The sequence below is a fragment of the Salvelinus sp. IW2-2015 genome, linkage group LG15 (genome assembly GCF_002910315.2).
Source record: "Salvelinus sp. IW2-2015 linkage group LG15, ASM291031v2, whole genome shotgun sequence".
Taxonomy (NCBI): domain Eukaryota; kingdom Metazoa; phylum Chordata; class Actinopteri; order Salmoniformes; family Salmonidae; genus Salvelinus; species Salvelinus sp. IW2-2015.
Window position 1 is genome coordinate 50,371,462 of NC_036855.1, and position 22,833 is coordinate 50,394,294.

General features: G+C 42.3%; 1 protein-coding gene across 1 annotated transcript in view; it reads left to right on the top strand.

The window, feature by feature from the left end:
• Positions 1 to 22,833, top strand: part of LOC111974402 (MAP kinase-activating death domain protein) — a 57,140-nt gene that overhangs the window by 19,142 nt on the left and 15,165 nt on the right. The window contains exons 4-20 of the mRNA XM_070447368.1: positions 1,226 to 1,529; positions 6,189 to 6,320; positions 6,758 to 6,871; positions 7,596 to 7,676; positions 11,746 to 11,802; positions 12,761 to 12,933; positions 13,979 to 14,214; positions 16,167 to 16,326; positions 16,867 to 16,967; positions 17,331 to 17,551; positions 17,782 to 18,035; positions 18,283 to 18,422; positions 18,761 to 18,874; positions 19,957 to 19,995; positions 20,339 to 20,377; positions 21,315 to 21,374; positions 21,550 to 21,572. Of these exons, the coding sequence (XP_070303469.1) occupies positions 1,226 to 1,529; positions 6,189 to 6,320; positions 6,758 to 6,871; positions 7,596 to 7,676; positions 11,746 to 11,802; positions 12,761 to 12,933; positions 13,979 to 14,214; positions 16,167 to 16,326; positions 16,867 to 16,967; positions 17,331 to 17,551; positions 17,782 to 18,035; positions 18,283 to 18,422; positions 18,761 to 18,874; positions 19,957 to 19,995; positions 20,339 to 20,377; positions 21,315 to 21,374; positions 21,550 to 21,572 (2,248 nt within the window). The remainder of the gene's footprint in view (positions 1 to 1,225; positions 1,530 to 6,188; positions 6,321 to 6,757; positions 6,872 to 7,595; positions 7,677 to 11,745; positions 11,803 to 12,760; positions 12,934 to 13,978; positions 14,215 to 16,166; positions 16,327 to 16,866; positions 16,968 to 17,330; positions 17,552 to 17,781; positions 18,036 to 18,282; positions 18,423 to 18,760; positions 18,875 to 19,956; positions 19,996 to 20,338; positions 20,378 to 21,314; positions 21,375 to 21,549; positions 21,573 to 22,833) is intronic.

Here is a 22,833-nt window from a genome sequence, read left to right on the forward strand (position 1 = left end):
CACATACACACTGGCACATGGCCTGTCATGCTGCTGTCAGCTGGTGTTCATGCAAGGCAATTGATGAAGATCTGAGAACATTGTGTGCGCGCACCTTTACGCACACAGGATATGAGACGTTCCCATGCAAAAGCATTTAGTTTTACATGCAATAAGCAAAATGTTAATTATTTTAACACAAGTTCTATTATGTTTCCTTAGAGATTATATTGAAAATAAGGCTGCAATTGGAACTTATTGTTTTAATAATTTGAACTTATTTATTTGCTGTAGGCAGCCTGTCTTGTTTGAGCAGTGTGGAGAAGAGCGTTACGGTGAAACACTGTTAGACATTTATTTATTTTAGATTTTCTTTTAGTTCCTCTGGTGCTCCCAAAATAAAACCCCAGGTAGTACAGCAAAATATTTAGTCGTATATGCGTCCAAATTGGTGAGCACTTTAGAGCCCTGGCTGTGCTGCCTTACATAACACTGTGTCAGTCTACTGCGTTGCAGGTTGCTGCTGCAGCACACACACATACACACAGGCGCACAGACAGACAGACACACACGCACATACAAACACGCACACAGTCACACTTCCACACTCCCTATAAGTCTCTGACACAACCACACACACACACACACACACACACCCACACACACCACACACACACACACACACACACACACACCACACACACACAGAGCGCTCGGCTGACAGATTGAGGTCTCTGACTGCCTCCAGGGAGCAGCTGCAGTGGGCGGTGGCCCAGGGCGAGCTCTGACGAGCTAATGATTAATCTCCCTTCCTAGCCAACAGACGCCAGGCAATTGCAAAGAGGGTTTGATGCCGCCACGTTGTGTGTACAGGTGTGTAAGTTCAGAGTGGAGGGCTGTCGACATATCGGCGGCCTATATCGGCATCTTGTTTGCACAATGACAACTTACAGTAGAATGCACAGGGAGTGGTGCTTTGTCTGTGTAAATTTATTTATAAGGTTTTGATGATGTAGCGCTCGCCTAATATTAGAATAATTTATGTAAACAGGTGAAGTTGCGGCACGGTTTGATTGGGTGGATTATCTCCCAGGATGGGCTTGCTTTTATCACCTGTTGAGAAATTTGATTGTGATATGATTTGTTGACTGTCTCCTGTCAGGGACACCATGTCACAGAGGCCTCTCCATGTGTATCTAAACTGTCTGTTGTTAGTTTGTTGACTGWCTTGTCATTCTCCCATCAGGGACACCATGTGGCGCGTGTTCACGGGGGCCCTGTTGGTTGAGGAGAAGGGCAGCCAGCTGCTGGCTGACCTGCGGGAGATCGAGTCCTGGGTCTACCGCCTCCTGCGCTCTCCGGTGCCCGTGGCGGGCCAGCGGCGCGTAGATGTGGAGGTGCTGCCCCACGAGATGCAGCCGGCACTCACCTTTGCCCTGCCCGACAACTCTCGCTTCTCCATGGTGGACTTTCCCCTGCACCTGCCCCTGGAGTTGCTGGGTGTGGACGCCTGCCTCATGGTGCTCAGCTGCATCCTGCTGGAGCACAAGGTTAGGGGAAAGGGCTGACGTTTTGAATGGAGTTTATCCTGAGAACTACTTTATAGCCGTGTTTGAGAGCTTCAAATCTGCAACTGAGCAGACTGATCTACAAATCATAATAAGTAGTTATTTAGGATACAAAGTGATTTGTTGATCAGTCAGTTGGTGCAGTCGGTGATCAGCGACTCAGAAAAATGTATTTTCTCAAACAGATCTGGTCGCGTTCCACATTACAGCCGACTTTAAAGGCAAGTCAAGACTGACTGATCTACAAATCACCTTGCATCATAAATAACTACTCAATATTATTTGTAGATCAGTCAGTCACAATTAACCCATGATATATCAAGGTTTTGATACTCTCGAACACGGCCTCTGCCTTTAAATATGGCTATTGCCCAGTCACAAATCAACCCATTGCCTTCTAGGTTTGACAGTGGAATGAGTACTGTTATGTGTTCCTGCCCTCAACAGCTATATGTTAGGGATGTGTACGATGGACAATTTTGCTTAATGTTTAACCTGGCTAGGCTAGCGGAACCCCTCGCCAACAGCCAATAAAATTGCAGGGCGCCAAATACAAAACAACAGAAATCTCATAAATCAAATTTCTCAAACATACAAGTATTAGGCACCATTTTAAAGTTAAAATTCTTGTTAATCCAGCCACAGTGTCTGAGTTCAAAAATGCTTTACAGCGAAAGCTCCACAAACGATTATGTTAGGTCACCACCAAGTCACAGATAAACCCAGCCATTTTTCCCGCCAAAGAGAGGAGTCACAAAAAGCACAAATAGAGATAAAATTAATCACTAACCTTTGATCTTCATCAGATGACACTCATAGGACTTCATGTTACACAATACATGTATGTTTTGTTCGGTAAAGTTCATATTTATATCCAACAATCTTATTTTACATTGGCGTGTTAGATTCAGTAGTTCCAAAACATGCAGTGATATTGCAGAGAGCCACATGAATTCACAGAAATACTCATAATAAATGTTGATGAAAATACAGCTATTATACATGAAACTTTAGATACACTTCTCCTTAAACTGCCATTTTTCCCGTTAACTATCTTTTTTTAAATCATAAGATTCGATGTCAATTCACAATGCAGAATAATATTCCCATTACGTATGTATTAGTAGACAAATATGGGAAGAAAGTTGGCGCGGCCAAATGCAAGCTACTGTGCAACTCTATTCAGGTAGGATGCAATTTTTTAACTTTATTCTTTTTTGTATTTATAATACTTTTTTAGCATTATCATTAATGTATGTCATTGTTATTGTAATGCATATTTATCTAAACTAGTTCTTTAAATATGTAAAACGTGTTTTTTTTAAATTCTGTTGAGACATTTCCTCTTGTGTACAATTTCTTATATCTCGATCTCTCGCTGGGGATAGGCCTAAGCTTCTCTTACTTTGTTACTGTATATATAAAATCCAAATTTTGGACACCTACTCAGTCAAGAGTTTTTATTTTTACTATTTTCTACATTGTAGAATAATAGTGTACATAAACTATGAAATAACACATGGAATCACATTTTATAATAATAGTAAAGACATCACAACTATGAAATAATTTTCTATTTGAGATTCTTCAAATAGCCACCCTTTGCCTTGATAACAGCTTTGCACACGCTTGGCATTCTCTTAACCAGCTTCACTTGGAATGCTTTTCCAAATGTCTTGAAGSAGTTCCCACAAGTACTGAGCACTTGTTCGCTGCTTTTCCTTCACTCTGCGGTCCAACTCATCCCAAACAATCTTAATTGGGTTGAGTTCAGATGATTGTGGAGGCCAGGTCATCTGATGCAGCACTCATCACTCTCCTTCTTGGTTAAATAGCCCTTACACAGCCTGGAGGTGTGTATGGTCATTGTCCTGTTGAAAAACAAATGATCGTCCTACTAAGCCCAAACCAGATGGYATGGCGTATTGCTGCAGAATGCTGCGGTAGCCATGCTGGTTAAGAGTGCCTTGATTTCTAAATAAATCACTGACAGTGTCACCAACAAAGCACCATCACATGCTTCACGGTGGGAACTACACATGCGGAGATCACCCGTTCACGTACTCTGCATCTCTTCTTATTGGTGACCTTTTAGTAGTGGTTTCTTTGCAGCAATTCGACCATGAAGGCCTGATTTCAGTCTCCCCTGAACAGTTGATGTTGAGATGTGTCTGTTACTTGAACTCTGTGAAGCATTTATTTGGGTCAATTTCCTCAACGTCTAGGAGCGTTGAAGCGCGACGCTAATGTCTCTGCTGTCTTGCATCGTGCTCATCTCATCTGCTGTGCTGCTCGTTGTAAGGTCATCTTGCTAAGTCTGCCTTAAAGTGAATCCTTCCTATRAGGAAAACACAGTACCAGTCAAAAGTTTGGACACCTCAATCCAGGGTTTTTCTTTATTTGGACTATTTTCTACTTTGTAGAATAATAGTGAAGACTTCAAAACTATGAAATAACACATGGAATCATGTAGGAACCAAAAAATTGTTAAACAAATCAAAAAAACTCTTGGCATTCTCAACCAGCTTCATGCGGTAGTCACCTGGAATGCATTTCAATTAACAGGTGTGTCTTGTTAAAAGTTACATATTTTGATTTAACACTTCTGTTTTTTGGTTACTACGTGATTCCATACGTACAGTTGAAGTCGAGTTTACATATAGTTTACATACACCTTATCCAAATACATTTAAACTCAGTTTTTCACAATTCCTGACATTTGATCCTAGTAAAAATTCCCTGTCTTAGGTCAGTTAGGATCACCACTTTATTTTAAGAATGTGAAATGTCAGAATAATAGTAGAGAGAATGATTTATTTCAGCTTTTATTTCTTTCATCACATTCCCYGTGGGTCAGAAGTTTACATACACTCAATTAGTATTTGGTAGCATTGCCTTTAAAATGTTTAACTTGGGTCAAACGTTTCGGGTAGCCTTCCACAAGTTTCCCACAATAAGTTGGGTGAATTTTGGCCCATTCCTCCTGACAGAGCTGGTGTAACTGAGTCAGGTTWGTAGGCTTCCTTGCTCGCACACACTTTTTCAGTTATGCCCACAAATTTTCTATGGGATTGAGGTCAGGGCTTTGTGATGCCACTCCAATACCTTGACTTTGTTGTCCTTAAGCCAATTTGCCACAACTTTGGAAGTATGCTTGGGGTCATTGTCCATTTGGAAGATCTTTTTGCGACCAAGATTTAACTTCCTGACTGATGTCTTGAGATGTTGCTTCGAAATATCCACATTTCTCTACTTCATGATGCCATCTATTATGTGAAGTGCACCAGTCCCTCCAGCAGCAAAGCATCTCCACAACATGATGCTGCCACCCCCGTGCTTCACGGCTTACAAGCCTCCCCCTTTTTCCTCCAAACATAAGGATGGTCATTATTGCCAAACAGTTCTATTTTTGTTTCATCAGACCAGAGGACATTTCTCCAAAAAGTATGATCTTTGTCCCCATATGCAGTTGCAAACCGTAGTCTGGCTTTTTTATGGCGGTTTTGGAGCAGTGGCATCTTCCTTGCTGAGCGGCCTTTCAGGTTATGTCGATATAGGTCTCGTTTTTTATGCTGACCAGACCATACACATCGCGTGCGCGAGCATTACATGCTGACCAGACTGGACACGTCGCGTGTGCAAGCGTAGTAAAATAAATTTAGAAATCCATGTTATTCAATTATTGCACCCACACTGCTCGCGCGCGCCAATGAGCGTCTGCGATGACAAGGGCTAAAATAGAATTCATTCCTATTTCTGACGCAGATCGCGCTGAAAGTCCTGCCTCTCCCATCTCCTCATTGGTTTATAGAAGCAGGTACCCACGTGCCATCTCCTCATTGGTTATACCCACGTGGGTGATTGAAAGACGAACTTTGATGCCGGTTGTCGTGGTAATACAATGAAAGTTTAGATGTGATCACCATATAAGTTCAAAGATGAAAAAGCCTGGAAGGAGGAGAGATGACTAGAAACTATTCGGTTGGCCGTTTTATTTGTGGATTAATTGTCGGAGTAGAGGTCCTTGTGCATTTCAGGTAAAATAACAACTGAATGTTTATATTCCAGGACAAATTAGCTAGCAACAGCAAGCTAGCTAAATAGGACAAATTACCAATAGCYCACGATGGCGCACGCGCGCAGKCGGTTTGGGTTCCGTTACCCTACAAGGTGCGGAGCCTGCTGTTTTTTCTGTTCTACCTGATAATTCATTGCACACACCTGGTGTCCCAGGTCTAAATCAGTGTCTGATTAGAGGGGAACAATGGGGAAAAAAGCAGTGGAACTGGCTTCGAGGTCCAGGATATATTGTATACTACTCTATACTCTAAACTGTGTCAGCTTACCCTTGAAGGACCTGCTTTCGCTGTTCAAGCTTTAACATGTCACTGTTGTATAGTGAAAACAGCATATTTTGGTCTGTATGTGGCTGTTGAAACAACCACTCAACTAGTCAATGCTACATCTCTTATTGTGAAGGAATACAACTAGGTTGGTCATTGAATGTAATTGAGTATCTTGTATGGAACGAACAGCATGTGATCACCTATGGCCAACAGGCTTCTGAAGTATTTATTGTCCATTTACAATTGAGATGTTTAAATGCACTTCAAATAGTTTGTTTTGATTTGTGTCTTCCAGGTGGTCCTCCAGTCGCGGGACTACAATGCCCTGACCATGAGTGTCATGGCGTTTGTAGCCATGATCTACCCCCTGGAGTACATGTTCCCTGTCATTCCCCTACTGCCCACCTGCATGGCATCCGCTGAACAGGTACGTCAATCAAACCAATGACTGCAGTACTGGTAGTTGTAGTACTATTAGGAGAACAAATAGAGGGCTTTTTAATAGCTGGAACCAGAGGTTGTGGATTTTTTTTTTTTTTAAGGGATACACTTCTGCACACAATGTTGTATTTTGGGGGGGAATTCCTGCACCCTAATTGATTGCCTTTGAACGTTTCACAAATTTTTATTTTATTTGTTTTGCCAATTTTATCATCCATTGCTTTTTTGGTGATTTGTGATTGTAGTTGTTGAAGAAGAGATTAGTCCCTGTATTATGTTGGGAGTTTTACCTAGTGGAGTTCTAGCCCACTAGCTTTAGTCTATGGTGTGAGGCTCCTCCTATTGGAGCTAGTCTTCCTTGTGTGCTGATTTGTTTTTGTCTGATCGTGACGTCATACACTGTTCTTTCTCTCTCCTTTGTAGCTTCTCCTTGCCCCCACCCCTTACATCATAGGTGTGCCTGCCAGCTTCTTCCTCTACAAATCTGATTTCAAAATGCCCGACGACATTTGGCTCGTGGACCTGGACTGTAACAAGGTAAGTGCCCCAAAATGGAGGTGCGCTTCAGCGTCCCTGCCACGGTCTCTGCAGATCTATGCTCTTCTTTTGCAGACTATGCTATTCTTTTGCAGATCTATGCTATTCTTTTCATCTACTATTRGTTCGCAGGTRTGTGCTATTCGTTCGCAGGTCTGTGCTATTCGTTCGCAGGTCTGTGCTATTCGTTCGCAGGTCTGTGCTATTCGTTCGCAGGTCMGTGCTATTCGTTCGCAGGMCTGTGCTATTCGTTCGCAGGTCCYTGCTATTCGTTTGCAGATCTATTTGAGTTCCGTACGGCATTCTCTCTGATTGGGAGACGAGTCTAGACACTTGCTTGAGATTTAATGAGATAAATCCCGTTTGGGGTTCAGTTCTCTCATTGTGACCGTTATTGTGTTAGGCTAGATATCAACTTTATGCAGGTGGAAGAAACCTAGCTCTTGTCATCCTCATTTCAAACCTGTGCAGAAACTGACTTCAACATAAAAGCCTCCCACTCTGTGAGACCGAGAGCATCCAGTGCTAAAACACACACCCACATCCCAGTCTGTCTTTCTAGGGACYAACTCCTTCCCTTTCATCTACTATTTAGTAGGTAATGGTGACTGATGTATGTTTTCAACATTTTGAAGGGGTATTTGTGTACACTTGTGAGTGTGTAGTGTACATGGTTGTTGAAGCATGCTTTGTTACAATTGAAGCATGCTTTGTTGCTCCACAGGTCAAAGTACCCACCAATGCAGAGCACCTACCCCCTCTTCCCGAGCCAGAATCCACAGAACTCAAGAAACACCTGAAACAGGTAAATATAGCCTGTCGCAAAAAACCCGACAGCACTATTTTCAGTGGTCGTTCACTAAGCATGTATGTTAGCACTGCCAACAGTTAACTCTGTTTATTTCAACATCTTGTATTGCTTTATTACATAAGAAAACCTGCAATATTACCATATGTGTAAACTATTTGTTTTCAAGTGATCAACTTCTCTTCTTTCAGTTTTAGATATGTTTCAAAAGAGGTTTGATGAGTTGCGCCAGGCACGTCGGTGTCCCTGTTCTCTCACCGTGTTGTATGTACTAACTATGCATATAGCGTGGGAGCATTGTTGAGTTAACCGTTGTAATGTCCTAACGAAAACAAGTGTTTCTGTTTTTCTCTCTCTCTTTTCTGTGCATGCGCTAGCTCTTGGAGGTAAAAGCAGATACTAGGTCTTACTCCCTGAGACCTCAGTAACAGCTGTAGCAGTAGATCTAACCAAATCCTCTAAGCCCAAATAACAATATGTAGATTAGAAGCTGGTTCTGATTCATAAACCTCTCTTTCGCATGTTGTGAAATGCCAATCAAACATTCCACTGTAGTACCACATCAGTTTGGCATTGTAACTAAAACCACCTTGAATTATCAGTGGACATCTAGTAACCCCCACCTACCATCTWGACATCAAGTTATCATTAGCACATTTTGCCAGTAACTATTCCTACCCAACATTGTCATCATCTGTTTTTTGAGTTTATTTGATTTTTAAAGAGCATATTAAGCACAAGAGGGTTTATGAAGAAAAGCTAAATGAAAAGTACAACAAAATGTATAAAATCCACCATATGAACAAATGTCACATTTGAACATTCTAGGCATAATTCATCATCACCATTAAATTGCATCACAACTCGTCACCAAATGTCATTCAGTGGTTGTTTTTTAACATCCAAACACAGTAACCCCAATTTGAATCCCCAATCATACCTCATCATGTTGAAAATCCCTGCATATCATAGTTTGTTGATATGCTTTGAATCAGAATCAGTGCAGTATTTGTGTGTGATACACTTGGCCCTATCCCAGAGTGCGTGCGATTGATTAAGATAGACCCGTGTGTTGGCAGAGCCAAAACTCTGATGTGGTAACATGCCATTTGAGTGAAAAGACATGGGTAAAGGTGAGTTTTCATAGGTTCTATTGTTTTAAGGATTAAAGCAGTCCTCAGCTCTACAAAACAGTAACAAACAAGTGGTAGCTGGTAGGTCCTTGCAGTCCCGCACAGAGAATGGGTTAGTATGCACTGAGTGTATAGAACATTAGGTACACCTTCCTAATATTGAGTTGCACCCCCTTTTGCCCTCAGAACAGCTTTGATTCATTGGGYCATGGACTCTACGAGGTGTCGAAAGCATTCTACAGGGATGCTGGGCCATTTTGACTCCAATGCATCCCACAGTTGTGTCAAGTTGGCTGGATGTCGTTTGGGTGGTGAATCATTTGTTTTCCACAGTAGCTTTACAGCTCTTGACACACAAACCTGTGCGCCTGGCATCTACTACCATACCCCGTTCAAAGACTCTTAAATCTTTTATCTTGCCCATTAACCCTCTGAATGGCATACATACACAATCCATGTCTCAATTGTCTCAAGGCTTAAAATTCCTTCTTTAACCTGTCTCCTCCCCTTCATCTACACTCATTTCAAGTGGATRTAACAAGTGACATCAATAAGAGATCATAGCTTTCACCTGGATTCACCTGGTCAGTCTAGTTGAAGTTGGAAGTTTACATTAAAACTCGTTTTTCAACCACTCCACAAATTTCTTGTTAACAAACTATAGTTTTGGCAAGTCAGTTAGGACATCTACTTTGCATGACACAAGTCATTTTCCCAACAATTATTTACAGACAGATTCATTCACTGTATCACAATTCCAGTGGGTCACAAGTTTACATACACTAAGTTGACTGTGCCTTTAAACAGATTGGAAAATTATGTCATGGCTTTAGAAGCTTCTGATAGGCTAATTGACATAATTTGAGTCAATTGGAGGTGTACCTGTTGATGTATTTCAAGGCCTACCTTCAAACTCAGTGCCTCTTTGCTTGAAATCACGGGGAAATCAAAAGAAATCAGCCAAGACCTCAAAAAAATAATTGTAGACCTCCACAAGTCTGGTTCATCCTTGGGAGCAATTTCCAAACGCCTAAGGGTACCATGTTCATCTGTACAAACAATAGTACGCAAGTATAAACACCATGGGATCACGCAGCCATCATACCGCTCAGGAAGGAGACGCGTTCTGTCTCCTAGAGATGAACGTACTTTGGTGCGATAAGTGCAAATCAATCCCAGAGCAACAGCAAAGGACCTTGTGAAGATGCTGGAGGAAACTGGTACAATAGTATCTATAWCCACAGTAAAACAAGTCCTATATCGACATAACCTGAAAGGCCGCTCAGCAAGGAAGAAGCCACTGCTCCAAAACTGCCATTGTCCCCATGTGCAAAATGTCCTCTGGTCTGATGAAACAAAAATAGAACTCTTTGGCCATAATGACCATCGTTATGTTTGGAGGAAAAAGGGTAGGCTTGCAAGCCGAAGAAAACCATCCCAAACGTGAAGCATGGGGGGTGGCAGCATCATGTTGTGGGGATGCTTTGCTGCAGGAGGGACTGGTGCACTTCACAAAATAGATGGCATCATGAGGTAGGAAAATGATGTGGATATATTGAAGCAACATCTCAAGACATCAGTCAGGAAGTTAAAGCTTGGTCGCAAATGGGCCTTCCAAATGGACAATGACCTCAAGTAAGCATTCTTCACAAGTTGTGGCAAAATGGCTTAAGGACAACAAAGTCAAGGTATTGGAGTGGCCCTGACCTCAATCCTATAGAAAATTTGTGGGCAGAACTGAAAAAGCGTATGCGAGCAAGGAGGCCTACAAARCTGACTCAGTTACACCAGCTCTGTCAGGAGGAATGTGCCAAAATTCACCCAACTTATTGTGGGAAGCTTGTGGAAGGCTACCCGAAACGTTTGACCCAAGTTAAACCATTTAAAGGCAATGCTACCAAATACTAATTGAGTATATAAACTTCTGACCCACTGGGAATGTGATGAAAGAAATAAAAGCTGAAATAAATCCTTCTCTCTACTATTATTCTGACATTTCACATTCTTAAAATAAAGTGGTGATCCTAACTGACCTAAGACAGGGAATTTTTACTAGGATTAAATGTTAGGAATTGTGAAAAGCTGGGTTTAAATGTATTTGGTTAAGGTGTATGTAAACTTCCGACTTCAACTGTCTCATGAAAAGAGCAGGTGTTTGTAATATTTTTTACACTCAGTGTATGTCAGCATCTCACAGGTTAAGAGAGGGGAGAATTTGAGTTGGGGGTGTATGGACAGTAAACAAAGAGCCAAAAGGTTTTTAATTATTTTTCGTTATTGTCAAGAGATCTGCTCCCTTCTGTGTCTAAGTATCACCTCTCCATTGTAGCCACCGGTTATCCTCTCAGTTTGTAACTATTGCTAGCCTCTTTAGGCTAACAGTGGCTAACTTGTGTTGGTTGTGGTGTGGTGCATTACTGTTCCTTTTTGTGTGTTGTTTTGTCGCACTCGTGTTTGTTTGTGTGTCTCTCGTCTCTGTCATGGTTTGATCTCTGTAAACGTGTTTGTTCTCTTTCTCTCATGCACCACCTCTTCTCTCTACTTTTCTACTTCATTTTCTCTCTTGTTCTCTGGCTATGTCCCAATTCTTTAAAACTGCACCTTTCCTTTTCTCCCTTCTTTGGCAACCACTTAGCTGAAAAGACTATGTGAAAGCAACATAGAGGCATCTCCTTCTCCCCACTAGCCCACTTATTGGKTAGTCGAGGTTTCCACGTTGCTTTCCAGCATCCCGTCCTTTCAGCAGTTTTGTAGTCAGGCTTGAGTGGAGATTAGGAAAGGAATCCATTTAAAGGGAATTGGACACACAGCCTCCAATCTTGACCCTTTTTGTCATGTGTGGTTTCAATTCTGCTCAGCAATTGGTCAGCTCAGCCTTTTTCATGTGATCCTCTTCCTGGCATCTCTCTTGTCCCCCTCCTCCTATTCCCTAGTGTCTGGTTAGGTTGACCGTGATCACCCAAAAGCAGATCTTCTCCTCTGACAATAAGGTTCCTAATTTCTCCTTCTGCGGAATGTGCCATGCTCCTTGCACGGATATTCTTCCTCACCAAACTTAAATATTTTTGTTGTTGCTTGTTATTTTCTGAAATGTCATACACTATTGTTGAGATGTTGTAACAGACTGGTGGCATAGAGAGATTTCMTAATAGGTCATTTTTGAAGACCCACTATTGGCTGCTTAGTTTTGGCTTGAGCATGCCGGAATGTATGCACATCTATCTTTTCATCAGTGAGTGTTCTTGTAAGCAAACACAGTGGATATGCAGATTCTTGCTGTAACACCATAGGTTGCGTCCAGGACTGACCTAGCCATCKAACGATCCACTGTGCTAACATCGCGCAAAACCCTGAATGAGTCTGCAGCAATCCCAGAGTGCTAGTGAATTCCRTCTGCTGTTACTTCTTCCCCCAACCTCTCCCAAATGACGCTCCCATTTCAGGCATCTGCAGAAACTTGCACTCTTCAGATTAATTTGCTGGGAAACGGGCTTCCTCATTTTGTCCCACACTCTCACCTGTTAGCTTATAACATAATCACATTGTGAGTCCTCCTAGCTTAGTCCTCGTGTTTTATGAATGATTTATTCTCAAATGAGAACTTGCATCATACAGACAAAATATAATGAAGCAGCACAACATAAAAAAACGAAATACTAAATTAAAAAGTATTAACAAATAAAGGGGTAACCAAAAYTAATAAATTATACTAGTTGTGACTCATTTTTATCCAATTTTGAGGTCTCCGAACCCCTGTACTACTCTCTTGCACCGTTTTGAACCCCAAACGGACAGTTCCAKACTGGTCCTAGTGAAATCATTCTGTTGCACTACCCTTCAGCTGATGCCTGAGGTGAGAGTGCCCTCTAGTGGGGCCGAGTGACCCCCGTCATCTCATCTCCACGACAGTGTGTTGATTAAAACCTTCCTCACCTCTACCTGCTCCAGGCCCTGGCCAGCATGAGTCTCAACACCCAACCCATTCTGAACCTGGAYAAGTTTCAGGAAGGTCAGGAGTTACCCCTGCTCCCTCCCGGCCAGAACAAGGCGTCGCCCTCCTCCACCGAGTTCAACCCCCTCATCTACGGCAACGACGTGGACTCTGTGGATGTGGCCACCAGGCAAGGCTGAACAAAGTTTCTCTATCCCTTTTTAAGTAGATCTCATATTATCCATGCAAGGCAATGTGTGGGGTTGGATGAATTTCAACTCTTACACTCCATTTGATTTAGTCCCTGAATATTGTAGATATTTTATAGATATGAAGGGCTATTTGCATATGCACAATTTATGGATTGARCCCTGTTCCCACTTGAATTCTTAAAATCTGAAGTGCGTGCGAGGTCCAGCAAAATAAGGCAGTTATACATTTGAAAAACGTTACAATATATTCATAACAGATTTCACAACATTGTGTGCCATCAGGCCTCTACTCTACTACCACATATCTATAACACAAAATCCAAACATCTATGTTTGTGTTGCTTCACAGTCCCTGCTGTTCCTTAAGGTGTATTTTATCTGTTTTTAAATCAAATTTTACTGCTTCCATGAGTTACTTGATGTGGATTAGAGTTCCATGTAGTCCTGGTTGCCTCCCATAGTCTGTTCTGGACTTGGGGACTGTGAAGAGACCTCTGGTMGCATGTCTTGTGGGGTATGTATGGATGTCTGAGCTGTGTGCCAGTAGTTCAAACAGACAGTTTGGTGCATTCAACATGTCAGTACCTCTCACAAATACAAGTGGTGATGAAGCCAATCTCTCCTCAACTTTGACCCAGGAGAGATTGACATGCATATTATTGTTAGCTCTCTGTGTACATCCAAGGGCCAGCCGTGCTGCCCTGTTCTGAGCCAAATGCAATTTTCCTAAGTACCTCTTTGTGGCACCTGACCACATGACTGAACAGTAGTCCAGGTGCCTRGTTGATAGTGCTGTTAAGAATGCAAAGCAGCGCTTTATTCTCCCGATCCTAGCGACTGTTGTATCAATGTTGTGTGTATGACTCAACAGTCATAATGTCATGTGAAACAATGRGTTTCATTTGAGCCTCATACCAAAGACAAATGTCTCTTGTAAGTAAATTTGATAAACAAGAAAGCTTTTTGAATTTAAACATGACTAATTGAAGCGTTAACACACAACTTTCCTTCTTTCTCCAACAGGGTTGCCATGGTGCGGTTCTTCAACTCCCCCAACGTGCTCCAGGGTTTCCAGATGCACACGCGCACGCTGCGCCTMTTTCCCCGGCCTGTGGTGGCATTCCAGGCCACGTCCTTCCTGGCCTCGCGGCCCCGCCGCTCAGGCTTCGCTGAGAAGCTGTCGCACACCCAGGCGGTGGAGTACTACGGCGAGTGGGCTCTCAACCCCACCAACCTGGCCTTTCAGAGGATCCACAACAGTAAGTCCCTTACCCTAGCCTACACACCTGCTGTACTGCATATACCATGCACTGACTGACAATTGGTGTATTTGTGTTTAGAGCTGACACGAACCATACTCCTGCTAGCTTGGGATATTTATAGTGTGAAGTAAAGTGTAGCCCTTTACACTCGTACCAATATACGAGTTGAAAATGGCAGATTTGTGCGCTAATTGTCTAAATTGGAACATAGTGGCTGTACAGTAACATGCTATACATGAAGTTAGAGCTCTGGCTCTGCACTTCACAGCATTGTATGGGTTTTGACTGACAGACGTTCTGAACTTGAGCACCAAGCGACTAGAAGTTGCCCCCATCCCTCCTGGTAATTGGGCAACTTTAGCACATTTTTGGTTGTCTGAGTGAGGGAGATGGTGTAAATTAAGATGACTCGATGTATTTTGAAAGATGAGACATTGAGGATTATAATAAATACCGCTTTGATGTCATTCAAGTAAGCCAAACAGTCCAAATGTGCACTTAACATTTCCAAATCCTAAAACTTATCATATACAGTGTCAATGTTTATGGTCACTATGTTTGACGTACACTTACAAGATTACATGGCGTCATACCCTGGGTTGTTCTGAACAGAATGAGCCTATGTTTGTTGATTGTGACGAAAATTTGCCGCAGGACACGCACCTGAATGTACTAATGATTCCTTTCTATGCGCACCAAAAATTACAATCTGTTTCTTGTGAAAGCCTAACACGGTAAGATAATATTTTACAACTTAGCTAGTCATGTTGGCAATAGAACAAGCTTTCAAATAATGCACATCTGACCCAGATTGCGATTTTACAATGAACCATTTTGGACTGCGTAAACAAGAACAGTAATTGTGTGACTGCACGGTTGTGTTCCATGCGATACGACTACAAGTATTCTTGCTACAGTTCCCCCACGGCACAGCAGGAGAGCTCAGAAAAGTACCTTTATAGTTGAAGACTCTTCTTTGAGTCATAAAAGGGCTTTGAAATTGCTTAGGAACTGTGCAAACTTTAGAAKGGTGTGTGGCCACTTAGTTCTCTCACTCAAACCCTTCTAAATGTTTGTCTTTTGTTGTACCTACCCCACCTTTTCCAGGAACAGTTTTATCATGTTACTGGATGMATCCAGAGTTTTTACAAATGCGGCAAAAGTACAGTAAATGTAAAATGCACATGAAATCAACAGTGTAATGTTTGGATTRAGTCTTGTCAGGTGAAGTGTTGTGTGCTCACTTTTTGGTCTAATACTTTTCCAATTATCTCCAAACTGTTCAATTGTTATGTATATGCCTTTCATATTTCTTCCGTAAGAAACATTTCAATTTAGCCCTATCCYTATAGGCCAATTTCCACGTGTGTAAAGGGTTAAGTAAAAAGTAAATTATGCTATCAATTATTGCACTTTCTTTGGGTCAAATGGGAACAACCTCAATTCGTCMGGGCATGGACTCTACAAGGTGTTCAAGCGTTCCACAGGGATGCTGGCCCATGTTGACTCGAATGCTTCCCACAGTTGTTGGGTGGTGGACCATTCTTGGTACACACAGGAAACTATTGAGCATCAAAAACCCAGCAGCTTTGCAGTTGTTGACACAAACCGGTGTGCCTGCCACCTACTACCATGCCCCGTTCAAAGGAACTTAAATATTTTGTCTTGTCGATTCACTTTCTGAATGTCACACAAACAAAATCCATGTCTCAATTGTCTCAAGGCTTAAAAATCCTTTGTTTAACCTATCTCCTCCACTTCATCTACTCTGAAGTGGATTTAACAAGTGACATCTATAAGGGATCATAGCTTTCACCTGGATTCAACTGGTCAGTCTGTCATGGAAAGAGCAGGTGTTCCTAATGTTTTGTGCAGTGTATATTTCTCTGAGCAATACAGGCAGTTTGAAGGTTTCATAATGTTTCTGAGCGTACCTCTGTGTTCTGCAGACGTGTATGACCCATCTTTGATCGGAGACAAGGGCAAGTGGTTCGCCCACCAGCTGCAGCCAGTGTTCTACCGCGTGTACGACGGCAGCTCCCAGCTGGCCGAGGCCATCAGCGGACCCCTAGAGGATGAGGCTAATGACTCGGACCCCACAGACGACAGGTAAAAAAAATACTGACGCCTCCACGGTTGGAAGGCATAACGATTCTTTGATACTACTGTGATAACATAATTGACAAAATGTTAAATGAAAGATTTTTTTCAGTGCCAGGTACTGCCAAAGGTCTAAAAGCAATTTTGCAATGTGGAAAACCTGTTAGTGAGCCATTTAGCATATAAAAACTAGATCTGAAGGGAGGTCCTTTCCAGTGTCTGATCTGTGAGTTCTCTGTGTGTGTGTGTGTGTGCAAGTGTGGCCGGCAGAGACATTGCAGAAGCAGCAGCATGGTAGGCTATAGAATGTTGATAGACAACACATTTGCCACTAGATGGCGAACTCTAAACATTAACTAGTAGATTTTCTAGTTAGCTCAATAGTTAGCTTGCTAGTCTTGCTAGAAATGATGTATCATATCAATTGAGGTTCATTTGAGTCTGAGATAAAGGTTTAGTTAGCGTTTTCTGGTTAGCCTTCTGTAGACGTGTACGGTGTCACCAAGATGGCGTCCAGGGTAATGCCACTCTGTTTTGTCTCTGTGGCAGCGACAGCGAGGCTGGCTACGATGACTCCAGCTCTTCCTACTCGTCACTTGGAGACTTGGTGAACGAAATGATCAAATGTGACATCCAAGGGGACATGCCAAGTACGTATCTGTGCTATTTCACCAAGGCTGCATTTACACAGGAAACCAAATTCTAATCTTTTGCCTAATTATTGGCAGAAGAGCTGATCTGAATCAGTGAAATTCATGAACAATAGYTCAGAATTGAGCTGCCTGTGTAATTGCAGCCCAAGAACCACCCAGCTTACACATACACATACACATACACATGTTATGACAAAAAAATAAATCAATTCCCCCTTATTATAATAACAGAGTTGTTTTCATCTTGAAAAATGGAAACCTAAAATAACCAATTCCTTTCAGATAGTCACTAGCTAAACATTTTGTTTTGTGACCCTTTGGCCATCAATAGCAACTAATATCTGTCTTCTGGTGTCGTAGACCTGGATCCCCCTACCCACGCTGCACTGGGAGATGCCAGCGAAGTGGAGTTCCAGGACTTCCAGGAGTTCAAGGGAGGAGAGGGTCCCCTCCCTCAAGAGAAGGCACTGCCCGAGGGGGGCGATGGAGCTCCTGACCCTCCTGATGGACAAGCACTCCGCTCGAGCTCCAGCACAACCGCCAGCTCCAGCCCCAGCACAATCATTCAGGGAGTCAACAATGTCAGTGAACCGCTCAATTTACACCAGTATAAAATAATGCAGTTAACACTGTTTTTAGCAACTGACATTTTTGGTAACTGACGTTTGAATTTGTTCATAACTGTTAACTGTGAGAACACAATGGCAATACTTATATCTTTGCTTGAGTTTTTTTCCTTCCTTATAAAGTGGCAATCTAAAGTGTATTTAGTATCAACCATTAGTAACCATTTGATGTTCATTGTGTCCAGGAGCAGGCAGAACCAGTGGAAATGGAGGCGTTGGCCAGTGTAGCTCTGCAGAACCCTGTCCCGGGATTGGGCGCTCCGCCCTTCTCCAGACCTCCTCCAGARGCCGCCCCGGTGGGACCAGCCAATAAGAAGGGAGAGTACGACAACCCCTACTTTGAGCCTCAGTATGGCTTCCCTGCTGAGGAGGACCCTGAGGCAGAAGACCAAGAGGAGACGTACACGCCCCGGTTCAACCAGAACCTCAACGGCAACAAGTATGTTACAACACACCTACGCCATAACACTGTACACACAAACAAGCATCATAAGCCACGCATTCTGAAAACCATAGTTAAATAAAAAAAACAGGGATGTATACATCTCTTAAACATACACACCTAATTAAGTCTCTCAGCTTCTGAATTCTGCATCTATGATATGCCTCTGGTGTAGCAGTCGGAAAACTACGCTAACAAAACGTGACACTCCCTCCGGACCTCTAACACATGTTCTGCTCCACAGAGCCCAACGCCCCCTGAGGCCCAGCAGTCTAAAGCTGCCCGGCGAGTCGGACGGAGAGGGCGACTCCCGCAACAGTTCTCCAAATTCCACCATCTCCAACAACAGCAGCGATGGCTTTGGGGGCCTCATGTCCTTTGCTAGTGAGTTTCCTCAACCAGGGCCTATTTCAGTTGTATGATAATCACAGACCTGAAAAGGCTGGATCGGTGACAGATACACGTTGTCCTCCAAAACACTGAAGGGGGAATGTGTAAGGGTTACTCGGCGGGTAATACTGGTTGCTGGGCTTCTCACCCAGGAAGACAACCAGAAATGTACAGTTTACAACCAGAAATTGACAATATTTGCTAGGTAGGGATTGAAATGGAACTTGACGTTAGGTTGCAAATCATCATGGGTATACTATAGGATGGTGAGACATGTTGGTTTCTTTGCGAGACTTCATCGGTCATCAGCGACTCTCTCTCCATCACTGCAGGTAATCTGTACAAGAACCACGGCACCAGCTTCAGCCTCTCCAACCTGTCTGTACCCAATAAGGGGGGGCTGAGGGAGAAGGCCGCTGGGGCTGGGCCCTTTCCCAATCTCAAAGGTACAGTACTAAATGGAGCCCTTTTCCCTGTTTTGTCCACCTTTCATGTTTACTCATCCTTCATTTTTTATTTCTTTTTTATTTCTTTGACCTTTTATCCATCTCATCTCCTTCTCAATTTCACTCTCTGTGGCTGTATTCCCCTCCTATCTGTTTTCTGTACAATTTTTGTGCCCTACAGCAGATTGCGGTCAGGTTTGTTAGTTGAAGGCAGTAGAGGCAGGCTTTCTACTAAAACAATGCCCTTTCAAAGTTCAAAGGATTGTCATACAGCTCTTGCAGTGGTTACAAAATATAAATGTTTTCGTTTTGTCATGGGCATTAAAAATGATAATATTTGGAGTGCAAATATCACCAGAGTGCACATTTCTACAATATTGTATACACCGTATCATGACAAGACACATTGAGCATAAGCTATTCCCATTTGAAGTCATCTTAATCATTTAAAGTAACTGTCCAGTGTTTCCAGAATTCTTTGAAATATGACCTATAATTAATATGAGGAAATAGTTTTAATTCCAATTTTGTATTTAAGTATGTTCAAAAGTAGCTTTTCTGTGTTTGAATTATGTGGGCATACCCCAACAACAGAATGGTGTCAGCGTATACCAGTCATTTAAAACTGCTGATTGGCCAGCTCAGCCAAAGTTTTTTTCTCCTCCAATTTATGCTTTTGCCACAAATACAAGTATGGGATGAGTTAACAACATTATTTGGGTATGAGTTAACAGAATATTTTATTTTAAAAGTAAGATTTTCTCTTGACGTTTAGGCCTACTTTCAATGGTGTGGAGAAGGAAGGAGATTAGATGACCATAATGTGTAACTCTGACTGACATGTTGAACTTCTTTAATTTCTTCTTCAGAAGCTGCTGCTTTGTTTGCACTAAGTAGAGTAGCCAGGAGTAGTATTGACAGTATGTCAAGTAAGCATTCAGTGCTCATGCTGAAATGTCTGGCAAGCCAGTTTAGGCCACACCAGTATAGCATTTATGCAACTTTATATTGTAGATTTTTACCTTCTTTCCTTTTGCCTTTTCCCCTCTAATTGTTTAATTTTTAATTTTACAAAAATATAGAATATTTTAATTTTGACGTAGAGGACGAAATTGAGGAAGGTTTGTAGAAATCTTTATTTTTATTATATATTTGTATTTTTAGAATGAATAGACTTTCATTCTAAATTTGTAGTTGTCCCCCTCTGGACTGCCATGTTGATGTATGGCATTAGGTGGATATTGAGGACCTGACAAAAGTTAGAATTTTCTCTCAAGTACCTCGTTTTCTATGTTCCCAATCCCACATGGTTGCCTGATTTTTGTTATGAGAACATTTGTGAGAGAAAATAAGAAATGCATGTGTTAAACTCAATACCCCCACACTGTGTGTGACAGCTGCCATAAACCAACCTTTGTTTCTTTTTTCCTTTGATGGTGATTTTGTTTTGAATTGACTGTTCAGATGACAGCCCGACTAGTAGCCCGGGCCCAGACAGTCCCGGTATGTTATTGTCTGGTGTGGTAGTTCGTTTTGCCCTATAACTAGCTCCGTCTTTGACCCTTATTCGATCCTACCTATCTGAGTCCATATTACTCAGGTTGCATACTAGGAGATATACCTGTATTTTCATTCATGTATATCCATGTCCTTCCCTCTGTTTCCTTGTTATTCCTCTCTGTTTGGTGGGAGTCTGATGCGCGACGATGCACACATTTATAGACGACAGATCTCTTAATTTGCATACATATTATCCCCTTTATGTGGCATTTTCACTGGAATTTTGTGTTTTTCTCTTGGTTTCCCAGCAGGGTTGGGGTCAAGTCTGATTTCAAGTCCACTCAATATTTGAAGATGAATTCAGTTCCTGAATGGCAAATTACCCATCGCTTTCGATGAGGATTTTTCATTTCATTGATTGAAGTACAATTGATTACCCAAGTGGACTGGAATTTAAATTAAACTGACATGATCTCCTTGCAGTCTGTTGCCTTTCTTGCTCGCTTGTTCAGTGGCTCTCCATCATTCTTGTGTGTTCTCCGTCTGAGTTCTCTATGGTCGGAGGGCCCATAAACTCGTGCTCTTCTGGACATAGACACTTAAAATTGGCAAATGCTTTCTCCCAACCCTAAATATGTCGGGATCCTAACAAAAGTAACCTAAATCTGATTGGTCATGACATTTAATGGCTATAACCTTTTTAGGTTAAGTCACACTTTTTTTTTTTTTTTTGTTAAAAATGTGCTGCCCCCTTCCTTGATCTGTCTCCCTCGCACTTTCTTTTTCTCCCTCGGTCTTTTCTGCTTTCTTTGTGCACTCTGTCAGTGTGTTGCGGTGCATGTGTGTTGTGGGTTGATGTTCAGACTGGTTCGGTCTGGTCCGGTGTCCCTCTCTGTCCCTCTTTCCACTTCTCTGCACTAATTCTGGGTTTTGTGTCCAGTATTTGGACTAAATTCTCTAATGGAGATAATTACAGAGGCCGGCCCGGGGAGCGGAGAAGGTGGGTTCCGCCCTTTAAAAACTGTGTGGGCTGCATGCTTCTCCTAGCCAGTCAACTACGTCTCCCAGCATCCTCCTCGCTCACCCCCTCAAACCTCTGTCACCTGACATGCACCATCGAGACATGATTCATCGCCATACATCGAGTCTGTTCTGTTGTCTTTCACCATCCACAGTGACTGTTGCCCCAATCACTAAAGTTTGCAGAGTCACTCCACCCATCTACACGTCTTTGTATTAGTTTGGGTTTGGCCCTTACAATCTTAGCTTGTTAGAAGCTGTGCATCCCATATTAACAATTGCGAAGATGATGCCATTCTTTTTTGTTGTTGTGCCAATCTAAGTCTGCATTCCACAGTATTGTATGGGACCTGACAAGATGTTGATTCGAGTTGGTTAACATCAGCTTTCCCATTATTCTCCAAGCCAAGCAAGAAGCTATATTTGCATGTTTGGCCACCTCTTTGGTCTCACACATACACACCTAGACCTCCCATCACCTTGCCAGTGGAGGCAAGCCATAGCCAATCAAAACTGCCACCCTGTAGGTAAGGCATGACATCATTCTTCCAATGCTGTGAGTTAGTTTTAATCACTGTTTAATTTATAATTGAATTAAGCAGTGCAATTTCGCAGCACCAAGAGTGCTGTTCTGTCTTACTTCCTAAACTCATAGTCACCAGTTTTGATTGGAGTTGTCATTGGACACTTAGTTGGCTTTGTGGTTAATGAGCATCTGTACCAGTACCACAATGATCAAATGGAATGGAATTATTTGAAGTGCTGTGATGCATGTTGTACAACTTATGGACGATACTTCGGAAAATGTGGGGCAAAATGGCATCATTGTCAGGTGAGGTCTTTGGTAACATGCGGTCATAGAGCCTACAATAATGCATACGTAATGCCATGACAAAATCGGGTATACCGGTAACAGATGATGTCTGTTTATGACAAGGAACCAATACATTMTTGGTGGGTGTTTTTTATTTGTATCCTCACTTTCAAGGCATTGCCTAAATGTTCAGTGTGGTGGTTGACTCGACATTGTTTCCAAGTTCCAACGTGGAAAACTGATTGGATTTGCAAAAAGTCATCAACGTAAGGGAATCAAAATGTGACAACTCAACCAAATGTAAACCAAAAAAGACGTTGAACTGAGGTCTGCCCAGTGGGTAAGCTATGTAGGCGCAACAATATTATAATCAGTTTGATAATGATATTGTTCACAGGCCCAATCTCTGCAAGTGATCCACCATACTTTTGTATAACATGGCACTGTGCGTTCATGTGAGTGTGTGTCTGTCTAACTGTACAAGGTGACTAACAGTATGAACACTACCATATGTATCTTCCCGTTAGCCGTGTGTGTGATTGTTGACCCATCTTTATTTTTCGTTCTTTTTCTGCATGACACAACTTGTCTGTCTTGTTGCCATGCAGATTCCGCTCCAATCTGA